This window comes from Trachemys scripta, chromosome 12 (assembly GCF_013100865.1).
Source record: "Trachemys scripta elegans isolate TJP31775 chromosome 12, CAS_Tse_1.0, whole genome shotgun sequence".
Taxonomy (NCBI): domain Eukaryota; kingdom Metazoa; phylum Chordata; order Testudines; family Emydidae; genus Trachemys; species Trachemys scripta.
Window position 1 is genome coordinate 33,153,311 of NC_048309.1, and position 25,096 is coordinate 33,178,406.

At 53.9% G+C, this 25,096-nt stretch overlaps 1 protein-coding gene across 1 annotated transcript; it reads right to left on the bottom strand.

The window, feature by feature from the left end:
• LOC117886037 (von Willebrand factor A domain-containing protein 5A-like) lies at nt 1–24,647 on the bottom strand (the record flags this gene model as incomplete). Its single annotated transcript, XM_034787671.1, is given in 10 exon segments — nt 1–2,452; nt 3,855–3,991; nt 5,861–6,007; nt 6,862–7,006; nt 7,163–7,251; nt 7,400–7,594; nt 18,650–18,837; nt 19,344–19,568; nt 22,999–23,224; nt 24,597–24,647. Coding segments are annotated over 9 exon segments (1,296 nt in total), but the record flags the coding sequence as incomplete, so codon positions are not given.
• Between the last annotated feature and the right edge of the window lie 449 nt (nt 24,648–25,096).

Below are 25,096 nucleotides of genomic sequence, written 5' to 3' on the forward strand. Positions count from 1 at the left end.
TAAGACTCACCATCCCTTTGGGACTCATGACCCGCCTCTTGAAGCAATGGGCTCAGGCTCTCTGCAAACTCAGGAAGTGGCGGTCACACTCGGGGCAACTTCCCACTCTCACAGCTCAGCTGGCCGGGAACAGCAGGGGCCCGTGGAAAGCCCAGGAGCTGCGAGCAGACAGGGGCTGCAGGGACATGTTCTGCAGTCACTCACAGGGCCAAGGGAGGCATGTTTGGGACTATGGAGTGGAGTCTGTGGTTACTGCCTGCCTGGGAGGAGGGAGTCTGAGCTGGCAAATCCAGAGTGGGGAGCTGCGGGTGTTGCCCCGGAAGCTGCCATAGGGAATGGCTAAGAGGAGCCATTCGGCCAGAGAGCGAGCGAGTGACACTGGAGCCTGGTGCCTCAGAGTTCCCCGGGGACGGGAGAGCAGGAACCCGTCCCCTGACTAGTGAGTTATGATCCAGGGTGAAACAGCTCTGTCTGGAGCCTCCCCGGGTTAGCCCGGAGCTCTGGGTTCGGGCGCTGCAGCCAGGTGAGAGGCCCATATTCCCAGTCTCTCTCTCCAGCTGGCAGGGTGGGGAGCTGAACCAGGGCGAGTGCTCGAACCCCTGGGGTACAAGCCATAAGGAGACAGCCGGAGATCAGAGCACAGCCACTGGATCCGGCATCACGACAGCGGCTTGGAGCCTCCCCCGGGGCCCAGAGCCTGGGCACCCGCCGGAGGCGCAGGTCCTGAGGCAGAAATGGAGGTGCTGTAGGCACCCTGACAGGGAGCTCACAGGGCTCGGCAGCAGCTGAGTGGGGTTTGGGTAATGCCAGGGGAGCCTGAACATGGGACGTCAGAGCTGGAAGTGGAAGTGGGGCACCTCTGTCTGAATCGTAAGATTCTGTGCCGGCCCCAGGCAGAGTTAGGGCATTTGGGGACCATGCTCTGCGTTTCCTGGCTGAATGGGTTTGCATTTCTTTTCAGTGTCATGGGGATGGGGAGTCTCTGGGATTTGCTACACGTGCTGTGGGGATCCTGGCACCAGTCATGGGATATTTCTTACCCCGCAGGGACAGGCACCACCCCGAACCTTGAACTTCACCTTCACGGAGCTTTCTGCCTGGCGACCTATAAAGAGCCTGGATTTTGCCCACCCAGCTCCTGGGCTCAGAGGTGGGGGTTTGGCCCACCCCTAGGCCCAGGCTGAGCACCAGCTCCCCTGGGTTTATCGTTGTTACACATCAGGATAACAACCCCCGTCTCTCTAGACTGTCCAGGGGAGCTGGGCACCTGGCTGCCATCTGTGCCAGGAAAATCTTCCCCAGTCTTTTCTCTCTAGAATTGTTCCTTCCAATTTCAATGCCCTGGGCTGGCAGCATCAGGGCCTGGCCCCGCAGCCGCTGGGGCTCAGCACAGGAGACTCGGCTGCTAGAGCCCACAAGGCCGCTGGCGTCAGAGCACAGGCGGAAGCAGCCAGGCAAAGCGCTGGGGGGCTGTGTGGGCAGGGGGAGAGCCTTTGCTGCTTCCCTGTCCCATTACAATGCCTCTGTGTCCTCGCTCCAGGCAGGACTGGGGGTTCCCGAGCTGCCGGGAGGCTGGACGCCCGGTTCCCCAGTATCTGAATGGCAATCACATGTCCCAACAGCGGCCGAGCAGGGACAGATTTTCCAGGCCTAGCAGCTCCTCCTCCTGGTGGAGCAGAGACCAGTGAGGGGGTGTCAGGGGTCCGCACAGGCCCAGAGCTAAAACGTCCTGCTAAACACTGCCCTGGACGAATGCCCTGTGTCTGCCACCTGCATCCCACGTGCTCCCCGCTCTCCGGGGCTCCTCCCGGCCCCCGCCAGCCACCCCAGCGTCTGGGTCCTGCTGCTCTGCCCCACCAGAAAGCTGGAGCTGGGAGCGCTAATCCACCCGCTCAGGGCCGGCGGTCCCTGACCCTACTGGGAACCCAGTGCCCTGGGCAGTTGTGGGGAGCTCGGAGCCCGGGACCCCAGCCAAAGCCAGGCAGACAAATTTGGGGAACTGCTTTATTCCAGCGAGGGGCTGGCAGAGACAGTCTCCGCCCACAGCACCAAGGGCCTGTCTGCACAACGACCTTCCTCCGCTGTAAGTTACAGGGTCAATTTAAACTGTTTTCGTTAAACTTATGCAAACCAACTGGTTGCTCTTAATTTAGGATCCTTGGTGTTTGTGTGTGTGTGTGTGTGGGGGGCTCAGTGCGGCTTGAGACCCAGGATAGCTTGGGAGGCGGGGGGTATGGGGATCGGGTGGGCTCAGTTGGGTTGGAGGCCTAGGGTAGCTGGGGGAGGAGTACGGGGATGGGGGGGGGGACTCAGCTGGGTTGGAGGCCCAGGGTAGCTTGCGAGGGGGGGAGGGTAGAGGAATCCGGAGGGGCTCAGAGTCTGAAGATAGCAGGGCCAACCCTGCAGCCCAGCAGGGCGTTGGCGGCTTCCAGGCATTCGCTCAGCTGGGGCCCTGCAACGAGAAGAGGGTCGGGGGAGACATCAGCCTGGGGAACAAAGGGCAAAGAGCTCACAGCCCGGGGGACTGATATTGGGGAGATGGGGGGAATGGGATGGGAAGCAAGGGGCTCGGAGCCTGTCTGTCCTGGGACTGGAGGCCTCTGGGGGTCTGGCTGGGGGGCCAGAGGCTGTTAGGATGCTGGGGGGCAGGGGGCCCTGGGACCCATGGGACGCAGGATCTCAGGGCTGTGGTTGGCTGGACTGTGGGATCCCATGGAGTAGGGTTGGTGCTGTGGGCTTGGGGGATCTCGGGGGGGGGGGCTGGGCTGTGGGACAGGGGAGTCTCGGGGGGACTGGGCTATGGGGCAGGGGCTCTGTGGTCAAGGCCCTGGGCCCTGCCCCCGACCCCCCACTCCTGTCTCACCTGCTTGGCCCCAAACCCAGCCCACAGCCTTGGCCTCCAGCAGCTCCCACTCGTTGTGCTGCCCCGCGGCCTGGCCGTGCAGCCAGACCACAGCCAGCACCGTGGCCCAGACGCCTGGGGCTACGTCCTGGGGCGGGGAGGGGGAAGAGACACAGCCTGAGACAGCACCCAATCTGAGGACCCCTGTCCCCCTGAGCGCTACCCCCATCCCCCCACTCTTGGGACCCTCTGACCACCCAGCGCTGCCCCCATCTTCCCTGCCCCCAATGCTGCCCATCCTCCCACCCTGGGGACCCCCCCAGTGCTGCCCCATCCCCGCACCCAGGGGACCCCCCTGAGCCACCCCAGTGCTGCCCCCAACCCCCTGCCCTGGGGACTCCTCTGCCCCCCCGAGTGCTGCCCCCATCCCCTGTCCTGGGGACCCCCCAAACCAGTGCTCCCATCCCCTCCCCAGACTCAGAGGGTTCCCAGCCCTCCTGCTTTAGCACCGTGGACCCCCTACCCAGATGCCCAGTGGGATACCCGGGGTATGGAGATAGTCTCAGAGATTGTGAGTTCAATCCTTGAGGGGGCCACTTAGGGATCTGGGGCAAAATAAGTACTTGGTTCTGCTAGTGAAGGCAGGGGGCTGGACTCAATGACCTTTCAAGGTCCCTTCCAGTTCTAGGAGATAGGATATCTCCATTTATTTATTTATTTATTTTATTTATAGGACCCGGCTTGGGCCTCCCCATGTCCTCCCCCCCCCCCCGAGCCCTGGGCCCCCCTCGATCCAATGCTCTGATCCCCTGCAAGGGGGTTTCTAGCTCCCCGCTGTGGGCCCGTCTCCCGCACTGGGCTCCAGGTTCAGGGGTCATTTGATCCAGTCACTCTTAGATCCTGTCCCCCCCAGTCTAGGCCACACCCAGTCTCATCTAGGACCAGAGAACAGGCCCAACTCATGGCACCTGTCCCCCCTGTCTCTCCCCTCTCCTCTGCCCCCTGCACTCACCTTACTGGGCATCCTCCCCCTGGCATCGGTCTCGCTCACCCCCAGCGAGGCGGCCAGCCGGGGGTCCAGGTCCCACGAGCCATCAGCATTCTGCAGAGACACCAGCCTTAGTAGGGGAGACTCCTCCGGTGCCCATTCTAGGGAGAGACGTGGGGAAATAGCACTTGCACAGGGTTATGGGTACAGAACAGCAACGTGGCCTGTCCAGGCTGGGGGACAGCCAACAACCTTAACTGTGACCGTCCGTGCATCCTTAACTCTGCCCCTCCATGGGCATCCTTTATCTGCTCCTCTGCACCCTTAACCCCTCTGTGGGCACCCCTAAACCTGCCCCTTCCTGCACCCATGGGATGACAATTAATTTGCAGTTGGAGTTGGGAACCAAAATCCCTTGGGCCCCGTGAATGTCTCAGCCCCAGTCATTAATCTCACAACCCCAAGGTGTTTCTCAAACACAATCTGACCCCGCACTACAACCTGTGATACAGACCTACGTCCGGGGAGAGACAGAAGTGTCTAAGGGTATAGGGGAGAGGGGATGTTACAGAGTCTATACCAGGGGTCAGCAACCTTTCAGAAGTGGTGTGCCGAGTCTTCATTTATTCACTCTAATTTAAGGTTTCACGTGCCAATAATACATTTTAATGTTTTTAGAAGGTCTCTTCTATAAGTCTATAATATATAACTAAACTATTGTTGTATGTAAAGTAAATAAGGTTTTTAAAATGTTTAAGAAGCTTCATTTAAAATTAAACTAAAATGCAGAGCCCCCCGGACCGGTGGCCAGTACCTGGGCAGTGTGAGTGCCACTGAAAATCAGCTCGCATGCTGCCTTCGGAACCTGTGCCATAAGTTGCCTACCCCTGGTCTATGCCATATTATAACCATGCTTGGGCCAGGGTTAGGAGCAGAGTTAAGGTTACCTGGGCTACAGCAACTTTGTATTTCCACAAAAAGAACAGGAGTACTTGTGGCACCTTAGAGACTAACAAATTTATTTGAGCATAAGCTTTCGTGGGCTACAGCCCACTTCATCGGATGCATAGACTGGGAACATACAGCAAGAAGATATTTATGCATCTGATGAGGTGGGCTGTAGCCCACGAAAGCTTATGCTCAAATAAATTTGTTAGTGTCTAAGGTGCCACAAGTACTCCTGTTCTTTTTGCAGATACAGACTAACACGGCTGCTACTCTGAAACCTTTGTATTTCCAGACTCTTGAAATTCAGGTTTTAAGGGGAGCCTTAACTTTAAAATTTCTGCCTTTCGTGGGCTTCTTCATTTAGAAACCAGACCGGGCCAACCACGATCTGTGCCCCTGAACTCACCTGTACAAACATCCAAGGCTGGGCGCAGCTTCACAAGGTATTTTTGTCTGGGAATTTAGCTGTGTGCCCATTTCAGAGAAAACTGCTCAGCGACATTTCTGTTACTAAAAAGCGACTGATTACCCCCTCTGCTGCCCAGTTGCCCCCCCCCCCCCCCGCCCGACTTAGCTCATTGATACAAACTCACACCCCAAATTCCAGCTTCACAAAGTTTATTGCCTGGGAGTTTCCTTATTTTTTTTCATTTTGTTGCAAGATCATTTGTGTCACGGCACTTAAAAAACCCAGCTGCGGATTGCCCCTCCCCCAGCGTCACAGCAGTGTTTTGCCCAGGAAGTTCCTTCACTTTCTATGTAGCTGTTAAACACTTGCCCAGCTCCAGGACCGTCAGGGCACATCTGTCTTGGACCCGATGAAGCGTCATCCTGGTGTTTTCCCCCCGTCCCAAGTCCTGACTGCCAGCCCCTGCCCCCCTCACCTTTCTAGGGCACAGTCTCCGGCGGGGCACCATGTCTGCAGGACTTCCTGCCCTCATGTCAGGGGCTCCCTGGCTGAGCTTTGGGATGGCGAGGGAGCCAGGAGGAGCGGTGCCGGGGGGAGGAGATAGCCAGTACTGGCCATGGGGAGCTCTGGGGGTGAGTGCCCCGGTGGGGGAGGAGGGGGCGGTGGTTCTCACCTGGCACATCCGAGCTGTCGTCAAAGTCGCAGTCCGTGGCGCAGTCCATGGCCACATCGGAGAGCTCTTGGAACCCGTCGAAACAGAGGGACTGGACCTGGGAGGTGATGCAGAAAACGTCCTGCATGCAGGGTGCGGCACCGAAGTCTAGGGGGAGATGGACGGACAGAGAGGGACAGACAGAGACGCAGAGACAATCTAAGAGAGGGAAGGGAAATCCAACCCCCCCGGCACCCAGAGCCAATGCAGCATGGGACCCCTCCCCCATACCCCCCCCAGCTGGGACCCCCCTCCCCACACCCAGCCCTATCCTCCTCTCTCCTAAGCTCCCTCAGAGTCAGGATATCCCCCCAGCCCATTCCCCCCAGGTTGGGACCTCCTGGATCCAGCCCCTCCCCTGCAGCTTCCCCCCAGCTGGGACCCTTCATCCAGCCCCACGGGGGGTGGGTGCTGCACCCCATGGATGAGGGCAGGATGCTGGGGAGGGGCAAGAGGCCCCCACTAGCCAGGCCTGCTCATGACAGCGATGCGCCCGCCCCTCCAGTCCCTGCCTCAGTCTGTCTCTCTCTGTCTGGGTCCGACTGTCTGATTCTCGGTCTCTGCCCCCATCTGTTTGGGTCTCCAGTTCTTGGTCCATCTGTCCGTCCGTCCGTCCCACAGGCCCCAGTCTCCTGGCTGGGATGGACCAGGCCCCACAGGCTGCTCCCTGCCCCACCCGGCCAGCGCCCGCCGCTCTCCCTCCTGCTCTCCATGACGTGCTCTACCTGCCCCCCGGCTGCAGGGCACCCCCAGAGCTGGGCGCAGCACCGGCACTGCCCCCCAACTCTACACAGAGGTACCCCTCCAGCTCCTGCCTACCATGACCTGCTCCCACCCCGAGGGGCACTGGCCCCCCGTCAGCCCCAGTCCTACTCTGAGCCCCCACCCCAAGCCCCTGTCAGCTCCCCCCAGCACCAGCCCCTCTCCGAGCCCCCGGGACGCCCTGCGGCTGCCCCTGGTACCTGGTGCGGGTGCCCGTCCCGGCAGGGGCTGCGGTAAATGGCTCGTAGCGGCGCCAAGATCTCGGTGCCCCCCAGGTCAGCCTGGAGCTGCTGAACGCGCTGCAGGGACTCGGCCATGGTCTGTTGGGTGTATCCCACGCTCTGCCTGTAGGGGGCGCCAAGGGGTCAGGGGCCGGGACAGCTGGAGCCAGGGACATCCCGACCCCAGCTAGCCCTGCCCCCAACCCACAGACACCCCGACCCCAGCCTGCCCTGATCCCTAACCCAGCCAGCAACATGCCCCTCCTTCCCCCGGACTCACGGGCAGAAGGACTCGAACCGAGACCCAAAGCCGTAGATGTTGAAATAACAGCCCAGGGGCAAACTCTTCAACAGCAGGACCAGGGTCTCCTGGGGATGGACAGACAGATGGAGTCACCCCCACGGGCCCAACCAGCCTGGGCTGCTCCCGCACCTGGTTCTGCCCCTCCCAGGCCCAGCCAGCCTGAGCTGCTCCCCTCCACAGGCCCATCTAGCGCGGCCTCCCGCCTGGCCGTACCTTGGCACTGTTGATGCGCTGGGGGGAGCGGTCTCAGCCATCCATGGAGCACTCCATGCTGCCGGAGAGGTCCAGCAGGAAGATGAACTCCCCGGCCGAGCTCTGGCCTGGCACTGCCTCGGGCAGGCTGGGCAGCAGGGTCACCATTACGGCCGGGTCGCCCATCAGGGAGCCTGTGGGGAGATGTGGCCAGCCCTAAATGGGGCCGGCATGGGGTCGAGCCCTGTGAGTCTGCGAGAGCCCGAGGCCTCCCTGACTGCCCCAGACTCCCACCCATATCCCTCCCACAACTCTGCCCTCCCCACAGATCCCCCCCCATACCCCACCCCTCGGCGCCTCCTGATTGCCCTACCGCCCCACCCCATCCCTCTCCCCATACCTCCTTCCCCCTAGATCCAACACTGCTCCCAATTACCAGAGCCTGCCCTTCCATCCCCCGTTCATCCCCATGTCCCCAAACCTGCAGTGCACCCCAGTGTCTACCTGCTCCCAGGCACCCCGCCCTCCCACCCCCAGCTCCACCGAGACACTCCGCTCCGGTCCCCCCAGTCTCTACACACACCTTATCCCCAGCTCCTTCAACACCCGCCCATAATCATAAGAACGGCCAGACTGGGTCAAACCAAAGGTCCATCTAGCCCAGTATCTTGTCTGACAACAGTGGCCAATGCCAGGTGCCCCAGAGGGAATGAACAGAACAGGTAATCATCAAGTGATCCATCTCCTGTTGCCCATTCCCAGCTTCTGGCAAACAGAAGCTAGGGACACCACTCCTGCCCATCCGGGTTAATAGCTGTTGATGGACCTATCCTCCATGAACTTATCTAGCTCTTGGCCTCCACAACATCCTCTGGCAAGGAGTTCCACAGGTTGACTGGGCACTGTGTGAAGAAATACTCCCTTTTGTTTTCAATCCGCTGCCTATTAGTTTCATTTGGTGACCTCTGGTTCTTGTGTTATGAGGAGTAAATAACACTTCCTTATTTACTTTCTCCACACCAGTCATGATTTTACAGACCTCGATCATATCCCCCCTTAGTCGTCTCTTTTCCAAGCTGAAATTTCCCAGTCTTATTAATCTCTCCTCAAACGGAAGCCATTCCATACCTCTAATAATTTTTGTTGCCCTTTTCTGAACCTTTTCCAATTCCAATATATCTTTTTTGAGATGGGGTGACCACATCCGCACACAGTATTCAATATGAGGGTGTACCATAGATTCATCTAGAGCAGCGTTTCTCAAACTGGGGTCCGCGGACCCCTGAGGGTCTGCGAGGGAACTCCATGGTGTCCGCGGGTCCCGCTGACCAACTCTTCCCGCTCCCTCAATTCCTCCATCCGGAAGCGGCTGCCAGCTCCCTGTGGCCCCTAGGGGCCTGGGCAGCCAATGAGGCTCCGCTCACCGCTCCCGCCCCTGTGCTGGCTCCACAGCTCCTATTGGCTAGGAAGGGGCAGAGCATGGACTACCCGAAAATTTTTAAATCAAAATGGGTGTCCTCAGGTGGCTAAAGTTTGAGAACTGCTAATCTAGAGGGGATACAATATTTCCTGTCTTATTATCTATCCCTTTCCTAATGATTCCTAACATTCTGTTTGCTTTTTGGATTGCTGCTGCACTTTCAGTGGATGTTTTACTCCTGGGGGAATTCGGCATCACTGCGCATGCGCAGAATTTATGTCCAGCGCAGATTTCTTTGGTTCCCTGTAAAAAAATGACTTTCTGACAGGTAAGCAAAGGGAAGCCACAAGAGCGGTCATGTGACCCTCCCCAGCCGTATGTTTCAGGTGCCCAGGGCAGCCGGCAGAGAGGTATATCACTGTGGGGCAGGGGGCGGGACTGGGAAAGACCCAGCTATTGGCTCCTACCCTGTGCTGGGGTCAGCTGCTAGTCCCAGCTGGGCTGGGGAGGATGGGACTTCCTCTTCCCCAGCATGGCAATTGGGGCTGGGTCAGATCCACCCCCAGAGTTCTCCCACAGCTGCAGGAAGCTCTGCAAACTCCCCCCCCCACTTCCTGCACCCATCGCTCCTCAGCTGCAATGGGAGGGATCCCTGTACAGGCAGCTGCTCCCCCATCCGTCCAACCCCCATGCATCCAGACACCCTCATACCCAGACCCTCCTGCAGAGCCTCACCCCCCCGCACTCAGAACCTACCCTGATGAGCCCCACTTCCGCTGCACCTGGACCACCCCAACGAGCCACCTGCACTCGGATCCCCACCCCACTGAGCCCCAACCAGCTGCATCTCGATCCCCATCCCCACTGAGCCCCCCACACCCAGAGCCCACCCTGCTGAGCCCCAACCACCTTCACCCTAACCCCCTGCAGAGTCCCATTACCTTTGCTCCCAGAACCTCCCAACAAGCTCCTGTGCATCCAGATCCCCCCCTGCAGATCCCCCACTGAGCTGCCCGCACCCAAACTGCCCCACACAGAACCCTCTCAACCCACACCTGCATCCCCCCACACTAAACCCCTCCACACTTGGATCCTGCCTTCCTGAGCGTGCCCGCCCCACACCTGGTGCACCTGGCACAGAGGGGCAGGGCCCTGGGGTGTTTCTGGGGCAGGCCCGGTCCTTGTGCTGTGTCAGGGTTGGGTGCAGCCTCATCGCTGAGTCTGTGTCCTGGGGGGAGGTGCACAGTGATCTCCCACCTCTGTGCAGCCAGTGGCCAGTGCTCCCCACTGCCATGCTGGAGCCGCCAAATTGATTTGACAAATAACATTTGCAGAAATTTAAAACACTGTGCGTGGAATTTTTATATTTTTGGAGCAGAATTTTTAATGTTTTGATGCAGAATGCTGCAGAAGTCATGTTTTCAGAGAACTAGCCACGATGACTCCAAGATCTCTTTCTTGAATGGCAACAGCTAATTTAGACTTCGTCATTTTATACGTATAGTTCGGATTACGTTTACCACTGTGCATCACTATGCACTTATCAACATTGAATTTCATCTGCTACTTTGTTGCTCAGTCACTCAGTTTTGTGAGGTACCTTTGTAGCTCTTCACAGTCTGCTTTGGGCTTAGCTATCTTGAGTAGCTTTGTATTTTCTGCAAATTTTGCCACCTCACTGTTTACCCCTTTTTCCAGACCATTTATGAATATGTTGAATAGGACTGGTCCCAGTACAGACCCCTGGGGGACACCACTATTTACCTCTTTCCATTCTGAAAACAGACCATTTATTCCTACTCTTGGGGTATGTCTACACTACGAAATTAGTTCGAATTTATAGAAGCCGGTTTTATTGAAATCGGTTGTATACAGCCGATTGTGTGTGTCCACACATAAAATGCTCTAGGTGCTCTAGTCGGCGGACCGCGTCCACAGTACGAGGCTAGCGTCGACTTCCGGAGCATTGCACTATGGGTAGCTATCCCACAGCTATCCCACAGTTCCCGCAGTCTCCGCCGCCCCTTGGAATTCTGGGTTGAGATCCCAATGCCCGGATGATGCAAAACAGTGTCACGGGCGGTTCTGGGTACATGTCGTCAGGCCCCTCCCCCCCCGTCACAGCAACGGCAGACAATAGATTCGCGCCTTTTTACCTGGGTTACCTGTGCAGACAACATGGAGCCGGCTCAGCTCAGCTGAGCTCACCGTCACCATATGTCCTCTGGGTGCCGGCAGACGTGGGTCTGCATTGCTACACAGCAGCAGCTGCTAACTGCCTTTTGGCGGTAGACGGTGTAGCATGAGTGATAGCCGTGGGGCTGGCAGCCGTAGGGCTGCATTGCACCAGCCCCTTGCCCTTTGGTAGGTGATGGTATATTATGACTGGTACCCATCGTCGTCGTACTGGAGTGGCTGTCAATCATGGCCACCTGGGCAGACATGCTACTGTTTCGATGATGATGGCTACCAGTCGTAGTATACTATTTTCTGCCAATTGCCCAGTATTGTCTGCTAAGCACCCAGAAGAGGCCGAGGGCGATGCTGGGTGCTGGCGGACGTGGGGCTGGCAGACGTGGGGCTGCATTGCTACACAGCAGCAGCCCCTTGCCTTTTGGCAGACGATGGTATATTATGATTGGTATCCATCATCATCGTACTGGAGAGGCTATCACTCATGCTGCACCGTCGGCTGCCAGCTTAAGATGTAAAAAATAGATTTGTTCTGTATTCATTTGCTTCCCCTTCCTCCGTGAAATCAATGGCCTGCTAAGCCCAGGGTTTTCAGTTTAATCTTTGGGGGGACCATTCTGTGTGACAGTTGTTTGTGTTTCTCCCTGTTCCTGTACCTGTACGCCATGTCGTCACTCGGCCCTCCCTCCCTCCCGCCCTCCCTCCTTCTCCTGGTCCATCAGATACTAGTTTCGCGCCTTTTTTCTGACCAGGCGCCATAGCTAGCACTGGGATCATGGAGCCCGCTCAGATCACCGCGGCAATTATGAGCACTATGAACACCACGCGCATTGTCCTGGAGTATATGCAGAGCCAGGACATGCCAAGGCGAAACCCGGACCAGCCGAGGAGGCGATTGCAGCGCGGCGAAGAGAGTGATGAGGAAATTGACATGGACATAGACCTCTCACAAGGCACAGGCCCCAGCAATGTGGAAATCATGGTGTCACTGGGGCAGGTTCATGCCGTGGAACGCTGATTCTGGGCCCGGGAAACAAGCACAGACTGGTGGGACCGCATCGTGCTGCAGGTATGGGACGATTCCCAGTGGCTGCGAAACTTTCGCATGCGTAAGGGCACTTTCATGGAACTTTGTGACTTGCTTTCCCCTGCCCTGAAACGCCAGGATACCAAGATGAGAGCAGCCCTCACAGTTGAGAAGTGAGTGGCGATAGCCCTGTGGAAGCTTGCAACGCCAGACAGCTACCGGTCAGTCGGGAATCAATTTGGAGTGGGCAAATCTACGGTGGGGGCTGCTGTGATCCAATTTGCCAGGGCAATGAAAGACCTGGTGATATCAAAGGTAGTGACTCTGGGCAACGTGCAGTCAATAGTGGATGGTTTTGCTGAAATGGGATTCCCAAACTGTGGCGGGGCCATAGACGGAACCCATATCCCTATCTTGTCACCGGAGCACCAAGCCACCGACTACGTAAACCGCAAGGGGTACTTTTCAATGCTGCTGCAAGCCCTGGTGGATCACAAGGGACGTTTCACCAACATCAACGTGGGATGGCCGGGAAAGGTACATGATGCTCGCGTCTTCAGGAACTCTGCTCTGTTTCGAAAGCTGGAGGAAGGGACTTTCTTCCTGGACCAGAAAGTGACCGTTGGGGATGTTGAAATGCCTATCGTGATCCTTGGGGACCCAGCCTATCCCTTAATGCCATGGCTCATGAAGCCGTACACAGGCAGCCTGGACAGGAGTCAGGACCTGTTCAACAACAGGCTGAGCAAGTGCCGAATGGTGGTGGAATGTGCATTTGGATGTTTAAAAGCGCGCTGGCGCAGCTTACTGACTCGCTCAGACCTCAGCCAAAAGAATATCCCCATTGTTATTGCTGCTTGCTGTGCGCTCCACAATATCTGTGAGAGTAAGGGGGAGACCTTTATGGCGGGGTGGGAGGTTGAGGCAACTCGCCTGGCCGCTGATTACGCGCAGCCAGACACCAGGGCGGTTAGAGGAGCACAGCAGGGCGCGGTGCGCATCAGAGAAGCTTTGAAAATGAGTTTTGTGACTGGCCAGGCTACTGTGTGAAACTTCTGTTTGTTTCTCCTTGATGAACCCTCCAACCTCCCCCCCCCCCCGACCCGGTTCACTCTACTTCCCTGTAAACCAACCACCCCACCCCACCCTCCCCTCCCCAATTCGAGCACCGCTTGCAGAGGCAATAAAGTCATTGTTTTTTCACATTCATGCATTCTTTATTAGTTCCTCACAGAAGTAGGGGGATAATTGCCAAGATAGCCTGGGATGGGTGGGGGAGGAGGGATGGAAAAGGACACAGTGCATTTTAAAACTTTAACTCTTATTGAAGGCCAGCCTTCTGATGCTTGGGCGATCATCTGGGGTGGAGTGACTGGGTGGCCGGAGGCCCCCCCACCGTGTTCTTGGGCATCTGGGTGAGGAGGCTATGGAACTTGGGGAGGAGGGCTGTTGGTTACACAGGGGCTGTAGCGGCGGTCTCTGCTCCTGCTGCCTTTCCTGCAGCTCAACCATACGCTCGAGCATATCAGTTTGATGCTCCAGCAGACGGAGCATTGACTCTTGCTGTCTGTCTGCAAGCTGACGCCACCTATCGTCTTCAGCCCGCCACTTGCTCTTTTCATCCCGCCATTCAGCCCGCCACCTCTCCTCTCGTTCATATTGTGCTTTTCTCATGTCCGACATTGACTGCCTCCACGCATTCTGCTGTGCTCTATCAGCGTGGGAGGACATCTGCAGCTCCGTGAACATATCGTCCCTCGTCCTACGTTTTCTCTTTCTAATGTTCACTAGCCTCTGCGAAGGAGAAACATTTGCAGCTGGTGGAGGAGAAGGGAGAGGTGGTTAAAAAAGACACATTTTAGAGAACAATGGGTACACTCTTTCATTACAAGGTCGCATATTTCGGCTTGCAGGCAGCCATGGCAGGCCACAGTGTTTTGGCTTTTTTAACCTTCTTAACATGCGGGAAAGGTTTCAAACAGCAGTGCATTTCCCATATCAAGGATGAATTGGGTTGTCCATTTAAAATGGGTTTTCAATGTAAAAGGAGGGGCTGCGGTTTCCCGGTTAACATGCGGCACAAACAAGTAAACCACCCCACACACACACACACACGATTCTCTGGGATGATCACTTCACCCCTCCCCTCCACCGCGTGGTTAACAGCGGGGAACATTTCTGTTCAGAAGAGCAGGAACGGGCGCCTCTCAATGTCCCCTTAATAAAATCACCCCATTTCAACCAGGTGACCGTGAATGATATCACTCTCCTGAGGATAACAAAGAGAGATAAGGAATGGATATTGTCTGCATGCCAGCAAACACCGGGACCATACGCTGCCATGCTTTGTTATGCAATGATTCCAGACTACGTGCTACTGGCCTGGCGTGGTAAAGTGTCCTACCATGGCGGACGGGATAAGGCAGCCCTCCCCAGAAACCTTTTGCAAACGCTTTGGGAGTACATAAAGGAGAGTTTTCTGGAGATGTCCCTGGAGGATTTCCGCTCCATCCCCATACACGTTAACAGACTTTTCCAGTAGATGTACTGGCCGCGATTGCCAGGGCAAATTAATCATTAAACACGCTTGCTTTTAAACCATGTGTAATGTTTACTAATATTTACAAAGGTACACTCACCAGAGGTCTCATGTGTGCCCTGAGGGTCTTGGGTGAGTTCAGGGGTTACTGGTTCCAGGTCCAGGGTCACAAACATATCCTGGCTGTTGGGGAAACCGGTTTCTCCGCTTCCTTGCTGCTGTGAGCTACCTACAGTACCTCCATCCTCATCTTCCTCGTTCCCCGAACCGTCTTCCCTGTGTGTTTCTCCAGTGAGAGAGTCATAGCACACGGTTGGGGTAGTGGTGGCTGCACCCCCTAGGATCGCATGCAGCTCCGCATAGTAGCAGCAAGTTTGCGGCTCTGCCCCGGACCTTCCGTTTGCTTCTCTGGCTTTGTGGTAAGCTTGCCGTAGCTCCTTAATTTTCACACGGCACTGCTGTGTGTCCCTGTTATGGCCTCGGTCCTTCATGGCCTTGGAGATCTTTTCTAATACTTTTCCATTTCTTTTACTGCTACGGAGTTCAGCTATCACTGCTTCATCTCCCCATATGGCGAGCAGATCCCGTACCTCCCGTTCGGTCCATGCTGGAGCTCTTTTGCGATCCTGGGACTCCATCACGGTTACCTATGCTGATGAGCTCGGTGTGGTCACCTGTGCTCTCCACGCTGAGCAAACAGGAAATGAAATTCAAACCTTCGCGGGTCTTTTCCTGTCTACCTGGTCAGTGCATCTGAGTTGAGAGTGCTGTCCAGAGCGGTCACAATGAAGCACTGTGGGATGGCTCCCGGAGGCCAATAACGTCGAATTCCGTCCACACTACCCCAATTCCGACCCGCAAAGGCTGGTTTTATCGCTAATCCCCTCGTCGGAGGTGGTGTAAAGAAACCGGTTTAAAGGTCCCTTTAAGTCGAAAGAAAGGGCTTCGTCGTGTGGACGTGTCCAGGCTTAAATCGATTTAACGCTGCTAAAGTCGACCTAAACCCGTAGTGTAGACCAGGCCTTGGTTTCCTATCTTTTAACCAGTTACCAATTCATGAGAGGACCTTCCCTCTTATACCATGACAACTTACCTTGCGTAAGAGCCTTTGGTGAGGGACCTTGTCAAAGGCTTTCTGAAAGGCCAAATACACTATATGCACTCGATCACCCATGTCCACATACTTGTTGACTCTCTCAAAACCATGTTGACTCTTCCCCAACAAATCATGTTCATCTATGTGTCTGACAATTCTGTTCTTTACTATCATTTGAACCCGCTTGCCCGATACTGAAGTCAGGCTTACCGACCTGTAATTGCCGGGCTCACCTCTGGAGCCCTTTTCAAAAATTGGTGTCACATTAGCTATCTTCCAGTCATCTGGTACAGAAGGTGATTTAAATGATAGGTTACAGACCATAGTTAGTAGTCCTGCAATTTCACATTTGAGTTCCTTCAGAACTCTTGAGTGAATACCATCAGATCCTGGTCACTTCTTACTGTTTAGTTTATCAATTTGTTCCAAAACCTCCTCTAATGACACCTCAATCTGGGACCATTCCTCAGATCAGTCACCTAATAACAATGGCTCAGGTTTGGGAATCTCCCTTACATCCTCAGCTGTGAAGACCAATGCAAATTCATTTAGTTTCTCCACAATGTCCTTATCCTCCTTGAGTGCTCCTTTAGCACCTCAATCATCCAGTGGCCCCACTGGTTAACAGGCTTCCTGGTTCTGACGTACTTAAGAAACATTTTTGCTATTACTTTTTGAATCTTTGGCTAACTGTTCTTCACATTCTTTTTTGGCCTTTCTAATTATATTTTTACATTTCACTTGCCAGAATTTATGCTCCTTTCTATTTTCCCCACTAGGATTTAACTTCCACTTTTTAAAGGATGCCTTTTTGCCTCTCACTGCTTCTTTTATTTTGTTGTTTAGCCATGGTGGCACTTTTTTGGTTCTCACTGTTTTTTAATTTGAGGTATACGTATAAGTTGAGCCTCTCTTCTGGTGTCTTTAAAAAGTTTCCATGCACCTTGCAGGGATTTCACTTCTGGCGCTGTACCTTTTCATTTCTGCTTAACTTCCTCATCTTTGTGTAGTTCCCCTTTCTGAAATTAAATGCTACCATGGTGGGCTGCTATGGTGTTTTCCCGACCACAGGGATGTTAAATTTAATTATATTATGCTCAAAATTACCAAGCGGCCCAGGTATTTTCACCTCTTGGACCAGATCTTGTGCTCCACTAAGGACTAATTAAGAATTGCGTCTCCTCTTGTGGGTTCCAGGACTAGTCATTTAAGGTGTAAAGAAACTATCTCTGCAATCCGTCCTGAGGTGACATGTACCCAGTCAATATGGGGATAGTTGAAATCCCCCATTATTATTACTGAGTGTAACCCCTTTGGGGTTTAGAGAGCATGGCCCCTTTAAATCTTTTTCCAAAGGGGGAGGGGGAGAGTAAGAAAAAAGGAGTGAAACTCCAGGGGGCAGCGCTGGAGCTCCAGGGAGAGGGAGAGGCAGCCTGAGGCCCTGGAAAAGTGAAGCAGCAGAGAACCTGCCTGAAGCCTGGGAAGGACAGGGCTGATCAGGACAGGAGCCAGGAGGAGCACGGTGCCAGGGAGGAATCGCCGGAGAAGGACAGGCCGGAGCTGGACCCAGTATCACGGCTGCCCAGAGCTGCATGGGGCTGTGAGTACTGGGGCTTGGGACTCTGCATTGGGAACAAGGAGGGAGGCTGTAGCTAGTTAAGTGGGGAGGTGGTCGCTCTGTGTGGCTTTGCAGAGAGCGGCAGAAGAGGGCACCAGAGGGGTTTGTTGGGGGAAAGTTCACTGGCGCCGAAGACAACCAGGAGCACCCAAGACTCACCCCTGGACTGGAACTTTGCTCAGGACTCCTGAACTCTGTGTGCAGACACATTGCTCGGTGTCTGCCCTTCCAGACTGTGCTACCACTGGGCCTGTGGGGCTTTGGCTTGGATGCAACCCTGTTCTACTGCTCCCCCCTATATTTCCCCTTGTTGTTTTTCTCCTCTCATCCCTCTGTAAATAAATATCTCCCTTTCTTATATCCATTGTACTTTTCCTGTGGGTGTGTGTGTTCACTCTGGGGGGGTTGGAACAGGTGCCCCTGGGCTGGAGGGGATTTTTCCTGCTGCATTCCTGCGCGCGCCTTCTCTTGGCCAGAGCTGCCTGCAGAGCAGACTCCATCTTGGCCATGAGGGCGCTAAAGTTACATGAGTTTTTTATTTTAATAGTTTCTCTACTTTCCCTGAGCATTTCACAGTCACTATCACCATCCTGGTCAGGTGGTCAGTAATATATCCCTACTGCTATATTCTTATTATTCAAGCATGGAATTACTATCCATAGAGATTCTATGGTAAAGTTTTGTTCATTTAAGATTTGTACTTCATTTGATTCAACGCTTTCTTTCACATATAGTGCCACTCCCCCACCAGCACGACCTGTTCTGTCCATCTGATATATTTTGTACCCTGGTATTACTGTGTCCCCTTGATTATCCTCATTCCACCAAGTTTCTGTGATGCCTTTTATATCAATACCCTCATTTAATACAAGGCACCCAAGTTCATCCATCTTATTATTTAGAATTCTAGCACTGGTATATAAGCACTTTAAAAACTTGTCACTTTTTAGCTGTCTGCCATTACGTGATGTAATCGAATGGGACTTTCTTTCATTTGACTCTTCCTCATCAGATCCTAGCTGTATTTTATCATCGTCCATCCTCTCCTCCGTACTGGGACATAGAGAGTCTCCATCAATAAATCCTCCCTCTGTCCGAACCACGTGCTCCTCACTACCTGTCGGCTTCCCCCCAGCTCTTAGTTTAAAATCTGCTCTACGACCTTTTTAACCCTGCCCCCACATTCCCCCAGCACCTCTCTGAGCACGCACCCCCATCAGCCCTAGGACCTCCCATTCCCCTACCATCCCCCTCATTGCCCCAGGCTCCACAACTCCAAGTCACCACCCAGAACACCCCTCCTCCACATCCCCAGCCCATGGACCCCCCCATTCCCACCCCTCCAGCCGGGGCAGCAGGGTGCAGGATCCCCCCTCACCTGGCTCTGCTCCGGGCAACCCGACCTCCAGCACCGTGCTGGGTTTGTGCGACTCCGCGTAATACACCAGCAGCTCCACGTCTCGGTCCCATGGGGGGGCCTCAGCCAGAGACACTTGGTGGGGCGACAGACTCCATCACTTCCCCATGGCTCCTGGGGGGCAGGGTCCCGCTGGCTCTCGCGCCCAGCTCAGTGCCCATCATGCAGCCGGGGGGAGGAAGTAACTCCGGGTTAGGAGGGAGGGAGAGAGGGAAAAACACCCCAAAGGCAACACAGGGACTTGGCTCTTCTTGCAGAAAACACTGCGAAAACTCTGACTTTGTTTGGCTAAATCTTTCCAATTTGGGGGTGATATTTTCCTGGCCCCCCCCATTTTCTCCCATTCAAAATCAAGGAGAGGGAAACTTCCAGAAAGCAAAGGGAACCAGGACCCCTTGAATGTCCAGGATTTCATCCCCATGGGCTGGTCTCAGCCCCTTGAGATTTTCCCCAGAGAACATGGGCAATTCCCTGGATCCGTTGGTGTCGCTCAACCCTCTTCCCTGCCCCCGCGCCTTCTGGGACCCACCTCCTTCCCTGCCCCAGAGCTCCCACCCCTGTATATGTCCACCTAGGACCCATGCCCCATCCCCTGGCATCCACCCCTCAGCCCAGAGCCCCATCACCCCCCTGTTCAGAGCTGCCCCCCACATACTGGCCCTGCCAGTGGGGATAGCTGGGACCCAGGTGTCCGGGTGAGCCCTTACCTGGGCGGTGGTCCGGTTCCCAGCCGTGTAGCTCAGGGGGGTGAGAGAGCAGTTGGAGAGCACGCGGTCGATGCTGTGGGGCGACTGCAGCGTGGCGCTCAGGCTCAGGGTATAGGGCAGCTCCCCCTGGGGGACTCGCGGGACCCCCTGGGTGACGTCCTCCCCATCCCACCCTGCAGAGAGAAAGACGGAGTGAGCATGGGGCCCAGGCAGAGACAGATGCATCCTGGAGGCAAATGCCTGGCTGCGAAAATGGTGTCGCCAGGAGGGCTTTGGCTTCCTTGAGCATGGGATGCTGTTCCAGGAAGAAGGACTGCTAAGCAGAGATGGGGCCCACCTAGGGAGGAAGGGGAAGAGCATATTTGGCTACAGACTGGCTAACCTAGTGAGGAGGGCTTTAAACTGGGTTTGAAGGGGTCAGGTGACCAAAGCCCACAGGTAAGTCAACAACATGGAGACCTGGGAGAAGGGTCGGAATTTGGGTGGAGAATGGGCTGTTACAGCAGAGATAAAGGAGAGACAAGACAGAAGGGGGGGGCAGAGAGAATCAAATCAGTATCTCAGATGTCTGTATACTCATGCGAGAAGTATGGGGAATAAGCAGGAAGAACTCGTAATGCTAGTAAATAAACACAACTATGACATAGTTGGCATCACAGAGACTTGGGATAATACGCATGACTGGAATATTGGGATAGAAGGGTACAGCTTGCTCAGGAAGGACAGGCAGGGAAAAAATGGAGGTGTTGCCTTATATATTAAAAATGTGCATACCTGGACTGAGATTGAGATGGAAATAGGAGACAAACTCGTTGAAAGTCTCTGAGTAAGGATAAAAGGGGTAAAAAACAAGGGTGATGTCAGGGTAGGGGTCTACTACAGACCATCTAACCAGGATGTGGTGGATGAGGCTTTTTTTAAACAGCTAACAAAATCATCAAAAGCACAGGACTTGGTGGTGGAGGGTGACTTCAACTACTCAGACATCAGACATTCTCTGTTGGGAAAATAACACAGCAGGGCACAGATTATCCAACGAGTTATTGGAATGTATTGGAGACAATTTTTTATTTCAGAAGGTGGAGAAAGCTACTAGTGGGGAGGCTGTTCTAGATTTGATTTTGACAAAGAGGGAGGAACTGGTTGAGAATCTGAAAGTGGAAGGCAGCTTGGGTGAAAGTAATCATGAAATGGTAGAGTTCATGATTCTAAGGAATGGTAGGAGAGAGAACAGCAAAATAAAGACAATGGATTTCAAGAAGGCAGACTTAAGAAACTCAGGGAGTTGGCAGATAAGGTCCCATGGAAGTGAGTCTAAAGGGAAAAACAACTGGAGTCAGTTGGCAGTTTTTCAAAGAGACAGTGTTAAGGGCACAAGAGGAAACTATCCCAATGCGTAGGAAAGATAGGAAGTATGGCAAGAGACTACCCTGGCGTAACCAGGAGATCTTCAGTGATCTAAAAATCAAAAGAGTCCTACAAAAAGTGGAAACTAGGTTTAATTACAAAGGATGAATATAAACAAATAACACAAGTATGTAGGGACAAAATTAGAAAGGCCAAGGCACAAAATGAAGGACAAGGTAGGCCCATTACTCAGTGAGGGGAGCAAAAGAATAACAGAAAATGTGGAAATGGCAGAGGTTCTTAATGACTTATTTGTTTCGGTTTTCACCAAGAAGGTTGGTGGTGACTGGACGTCTAACATAGTGAATACCAGGGAAAATGAGGTAGAGATCAGAAGAGGCTAAAATAGGGAAAGAACAAGTTAAAAATTACTTAGACAAATTAGTTGTCTTCAAGTCACCAGGGCCTGATGAAATGCATCCTAGAATACTCCAGGAGCTGACTGAGGAGATACCTGAGCCATTAGCAATTATCTTTGCAAAGTCATGGAAGATGGGAGAGATGAAAAGGATAAATTTAGTGCCTATCTATAAAAAGGGAAATAAGGACAACCTGGGAAATTACAGACCAGTCAACTTAACTTCTGTACCCGGAAAGATAACGGAGCAAATAATTACACAATCAATTGCAAACACCTAGAAGATAATAAGGTGATAAGTAACAGTCACCATGGATTTGTCAAAAACAAATTGTGTCAAACCAATGTGATAGCTTTCTTTGACAGGGAAACAAGCCTTGTGGATAGGGGGAAGGGGTAGATGTGGTATATCTTGCCTTTAGTAAAGCTTTTGATGCTGTCTCCCATGACCTTCTTTTAAACAAACTAGGGATACGCAACCTAGATGGAGCTACTATAAGGTGGGTGGAAAACTGTTCCCAGAGAGTAGTTATCAGTGGTTCACAGTCATGCTGGAAGGGCATAACGAGTGGGGTCCCAAATGGATCAGTTCTGGGTCCGGTTCTGTTCAATATCTTCATCAATGATTTAGATAATGGCATAGCGAGTACACTTATAAAGTTTGTGGAAGACACCAAGACGGGAGGGGTTGCAAGTGCTTTGGAGGATAGGATTAAAATTCAAAATGATCTGGACAAACTGGAGAAATGGTCTGAAGGACAAATGCAAAGTACTCCACTTAGGAAGGAACAATGGGTTGCACACATACAGAATGGGAAATGACTGCCTATGAAGAAGTACTGCGGAAAGGGATCTGGGAGTCACAGTGGATCACAAGGTAAATATGAGTCAACAGTGTAACACTGCTGCAAAAAAAGCGAACATCATTCTGGGCTATATTAGCAGGAGTGTTGTAAGCAAGACACGAGAAGTAATTCTTCCTCTCTACTTTGCTCTGATTAGGCCTCAACTGGACTACTGTGTCACATTTCAGGAAGGACGTGGACAAATTGGAGAGAGTCCAGAGAAGAGTAACAAAAATGATTAAAGGTGTAGAAAACATGATTTATGAGGGAAGATTGAAAACACTGGGTTTGTTTAGTCTGGAGAAGAGAAGACTGAAAGGGGACATGATAACAGTTTTCAAGTATGTAAAAGATTGTTACAAGGAGGAGGAAGAAAAATTGTTTTTCTTAACCTCTGAGGATAGGACAAGAAGCAATGGACTTAAATTGCAGCAAGGGTGATTTAGGTTGAACATTAGGAAAAACTTCCTATCTGGGTGGTTAAACACTGGAATAAATTGCCTAAGGAGGTTGTGGAATCTCCATCATTGGCAATTTCTAAGAGCAGGTTAGACAAACACCTGTCAGGAATGGTTTAGATAATTAATCCTGCCACGAGTACAGGGGACTGGACTAGATGACCTTGCGAGGTCCCTTCCAGTCCTATGATTCTATGGGGGGAATGGGCTATTGAGAGGCATGGGGGGATGCTGGGAGGTCGGGAGAGGGCCGGGGGGGGGTCACCTACCCTGGAGCAGGGATTGCAGGGCTGGGGTGGCGCTTACCATGGGGCACATAGTAGTGGCCTATGGGTCTATGAGGGTCCATGTGGGTCTTTCCCTGTGGGATACGTAGCAGGGGTAGGGAGTCTCGGGGGGTTACAGGTTGTGGGTCACTCACTGTAGGGTGCGCAGTGGGGTTTGGGGGACGACCAGGCAGTCTAAAGTGGCAGGGGGATCTGTGGGTCTCACCATGCGGCACGTGGGCGGGAGTAGGGAGATCTGTGGATCTCACCATGGGGCGTGTAGCGGGGGCACAGCACAGCTGGCAACACGTAGTGGGTGGCTCCATCGGGCTCCAGCGGCAGCTCGCAGACGTAGCGCAGGGTCAGCGCCGCCTCCTCCCCAGGGGGCAGGTTACCCAGGGAGCAGCTGAAAACGTCGCCCCCGGTCCCCTCCTGCTGCAGCAAGAACAAGCTCTGCCCCCCGGCCAGCGCGTCTCCGTACAGCTCTTGTGCCTGCTGGAGAGATAGGGTCATCCCAAGATCCCCCTGGCCCCTGAGATCCCCCTGCCCCACCCCCCGGCCAGCACATCCTCATACAGGTTACTTCTGGGGGAATTCTGCACCACTGGGTAGGTGCAGAATTCATGTCTGGCACAGAATTCCGCCCCCCCCCGTCCCTCCCAAGAAGTGCTGCAGTTCCACCTTTCACCCTCCAGAGGCAGCTGTGGCACCAGAACAGTCAGGAATTGGTTGCGTTAATCACAGCACCCTGCCCGCAGAGTCAGGTTAGGACAGAGTGGGGCACACAGGGCTGCGGGGGGGGGGGGGGGGGGTGGGTGTCACAGGGGGGTTCAGAAGGGCTGGTGGGGGCAGAGACTGGGCTGTGGGCTCAGGAGCTAGTGGGGTGAGTGACACCATTGAGCCAGGGACTGAACGGGAGGGGGGCTGCAGGACCACACGGGAACGGGGGTAGGAGGGTGCAAAGCCCAGGGCCGGCTTTAGGAAGTGCGGGACCCGATTCTAATAGTTTCGACGGGGCCCCGGCAGGGATGACTCACCCGGCGGCACTCCGGGTCTTTGGCGGCACTTCGGCGGCAGGTCCTTCACTCGCTCCGAGTCTTCGGCGGCACTGGAGGACCCACCGCAGAAGTGCCACTGAAAACCCGGAGTCACTGGTTGAGTAAAAATTAAAAAGGCACCTAAGTCAGCGCGGGGCCCTCTTAGGTGCGGGGCCCGATTGGGGGGAATTGGCCTAAATCCGGCCCTGGCAGGGCCACACAGGAACAGTGGAAGGGGGCTGCAGGGCCACACAGGAACAGGGGAAGGAGGATGCAGTGACATACAGGGATGGGGGAGGAGGCTGCAGAGATTGATGGAGGGTGTGGAGACAGGGGCAGATGTGCCTGACTGAATGGGAAAGGGTCTGCATGGGGGAGGCTCCCTAACTCCCTAACAATCCCTCCCCCCAAAAAAACCTGTTCCATATACTTCTCCCACCCACACCCAACAATCCTCGAGGTTCACTCCAGACTCCTTCCCGCTCCCTCAACTCCTCCATTACCCCTGACTCCCCCAAACCTTTGCGCTGCTTCTGAGGGGGGGCAGGAAATCCGGTTCTATATTGTAGTTTAAATGAATTCTTACACAAAGTTCTGTATGAATAGGCCTAGAAAGGAATCTATTCTTGGAAAAAAATTACCAGAATCTTTTTTTTGGTCTTTGTTGTTACAGACGTACTTGCTGACACTAGTTTGAAATGAATTACCAAAATAATGGAAACTGGCATGATTACACTGTGTTATTTTGACAAAAAAATGCAGAATTTGTATAGCAGTTTTGGCATGAGGTGACTCCCGGTAGGGTGGGGTTCTAATAGGGTGAGCATTACCTGTGTCAATGGAGTGGCATGCCCGTTCGGTCCATCCTGGAGTGGCTGAGAAAATTGGTGCAAAGCTTGTGCACAGCTCCTTGATCTGCTGTCGCTGCAGACGTCCAAGGGTCGTGGAGAGGTTCACCTCTTCCACGCCACCATCCTTTTTTCCTTCGAAGTAGACACCTTCAGGCCACTCCGCGTCATCTGTTTCCTGGGCTGTAAACTGGCAAACGTTTAATTCTCTGGAATAAAAGGGCTTAAGAGAATTAACATGGTATACCTTAGGCTTTATGTTGGAGGTGGGGGAGGCTATGAGATAGTTAACAGCTCCTAGGCGCTCCTGGACCGTGAATGGTCCTTCCCACGACGCTTCCATTTTATGGGCCTGGAGCGCCTTTAAGACCATGACTTGGTCTCCTACTTTGAAGGACCGTTCTCTGGAATGTTTATCATACCAGGCCTTTTGCTCTTCCTGAGCATTCTTTAGGTTTTCTTTAGCAAGGGCTAAAGAGTGT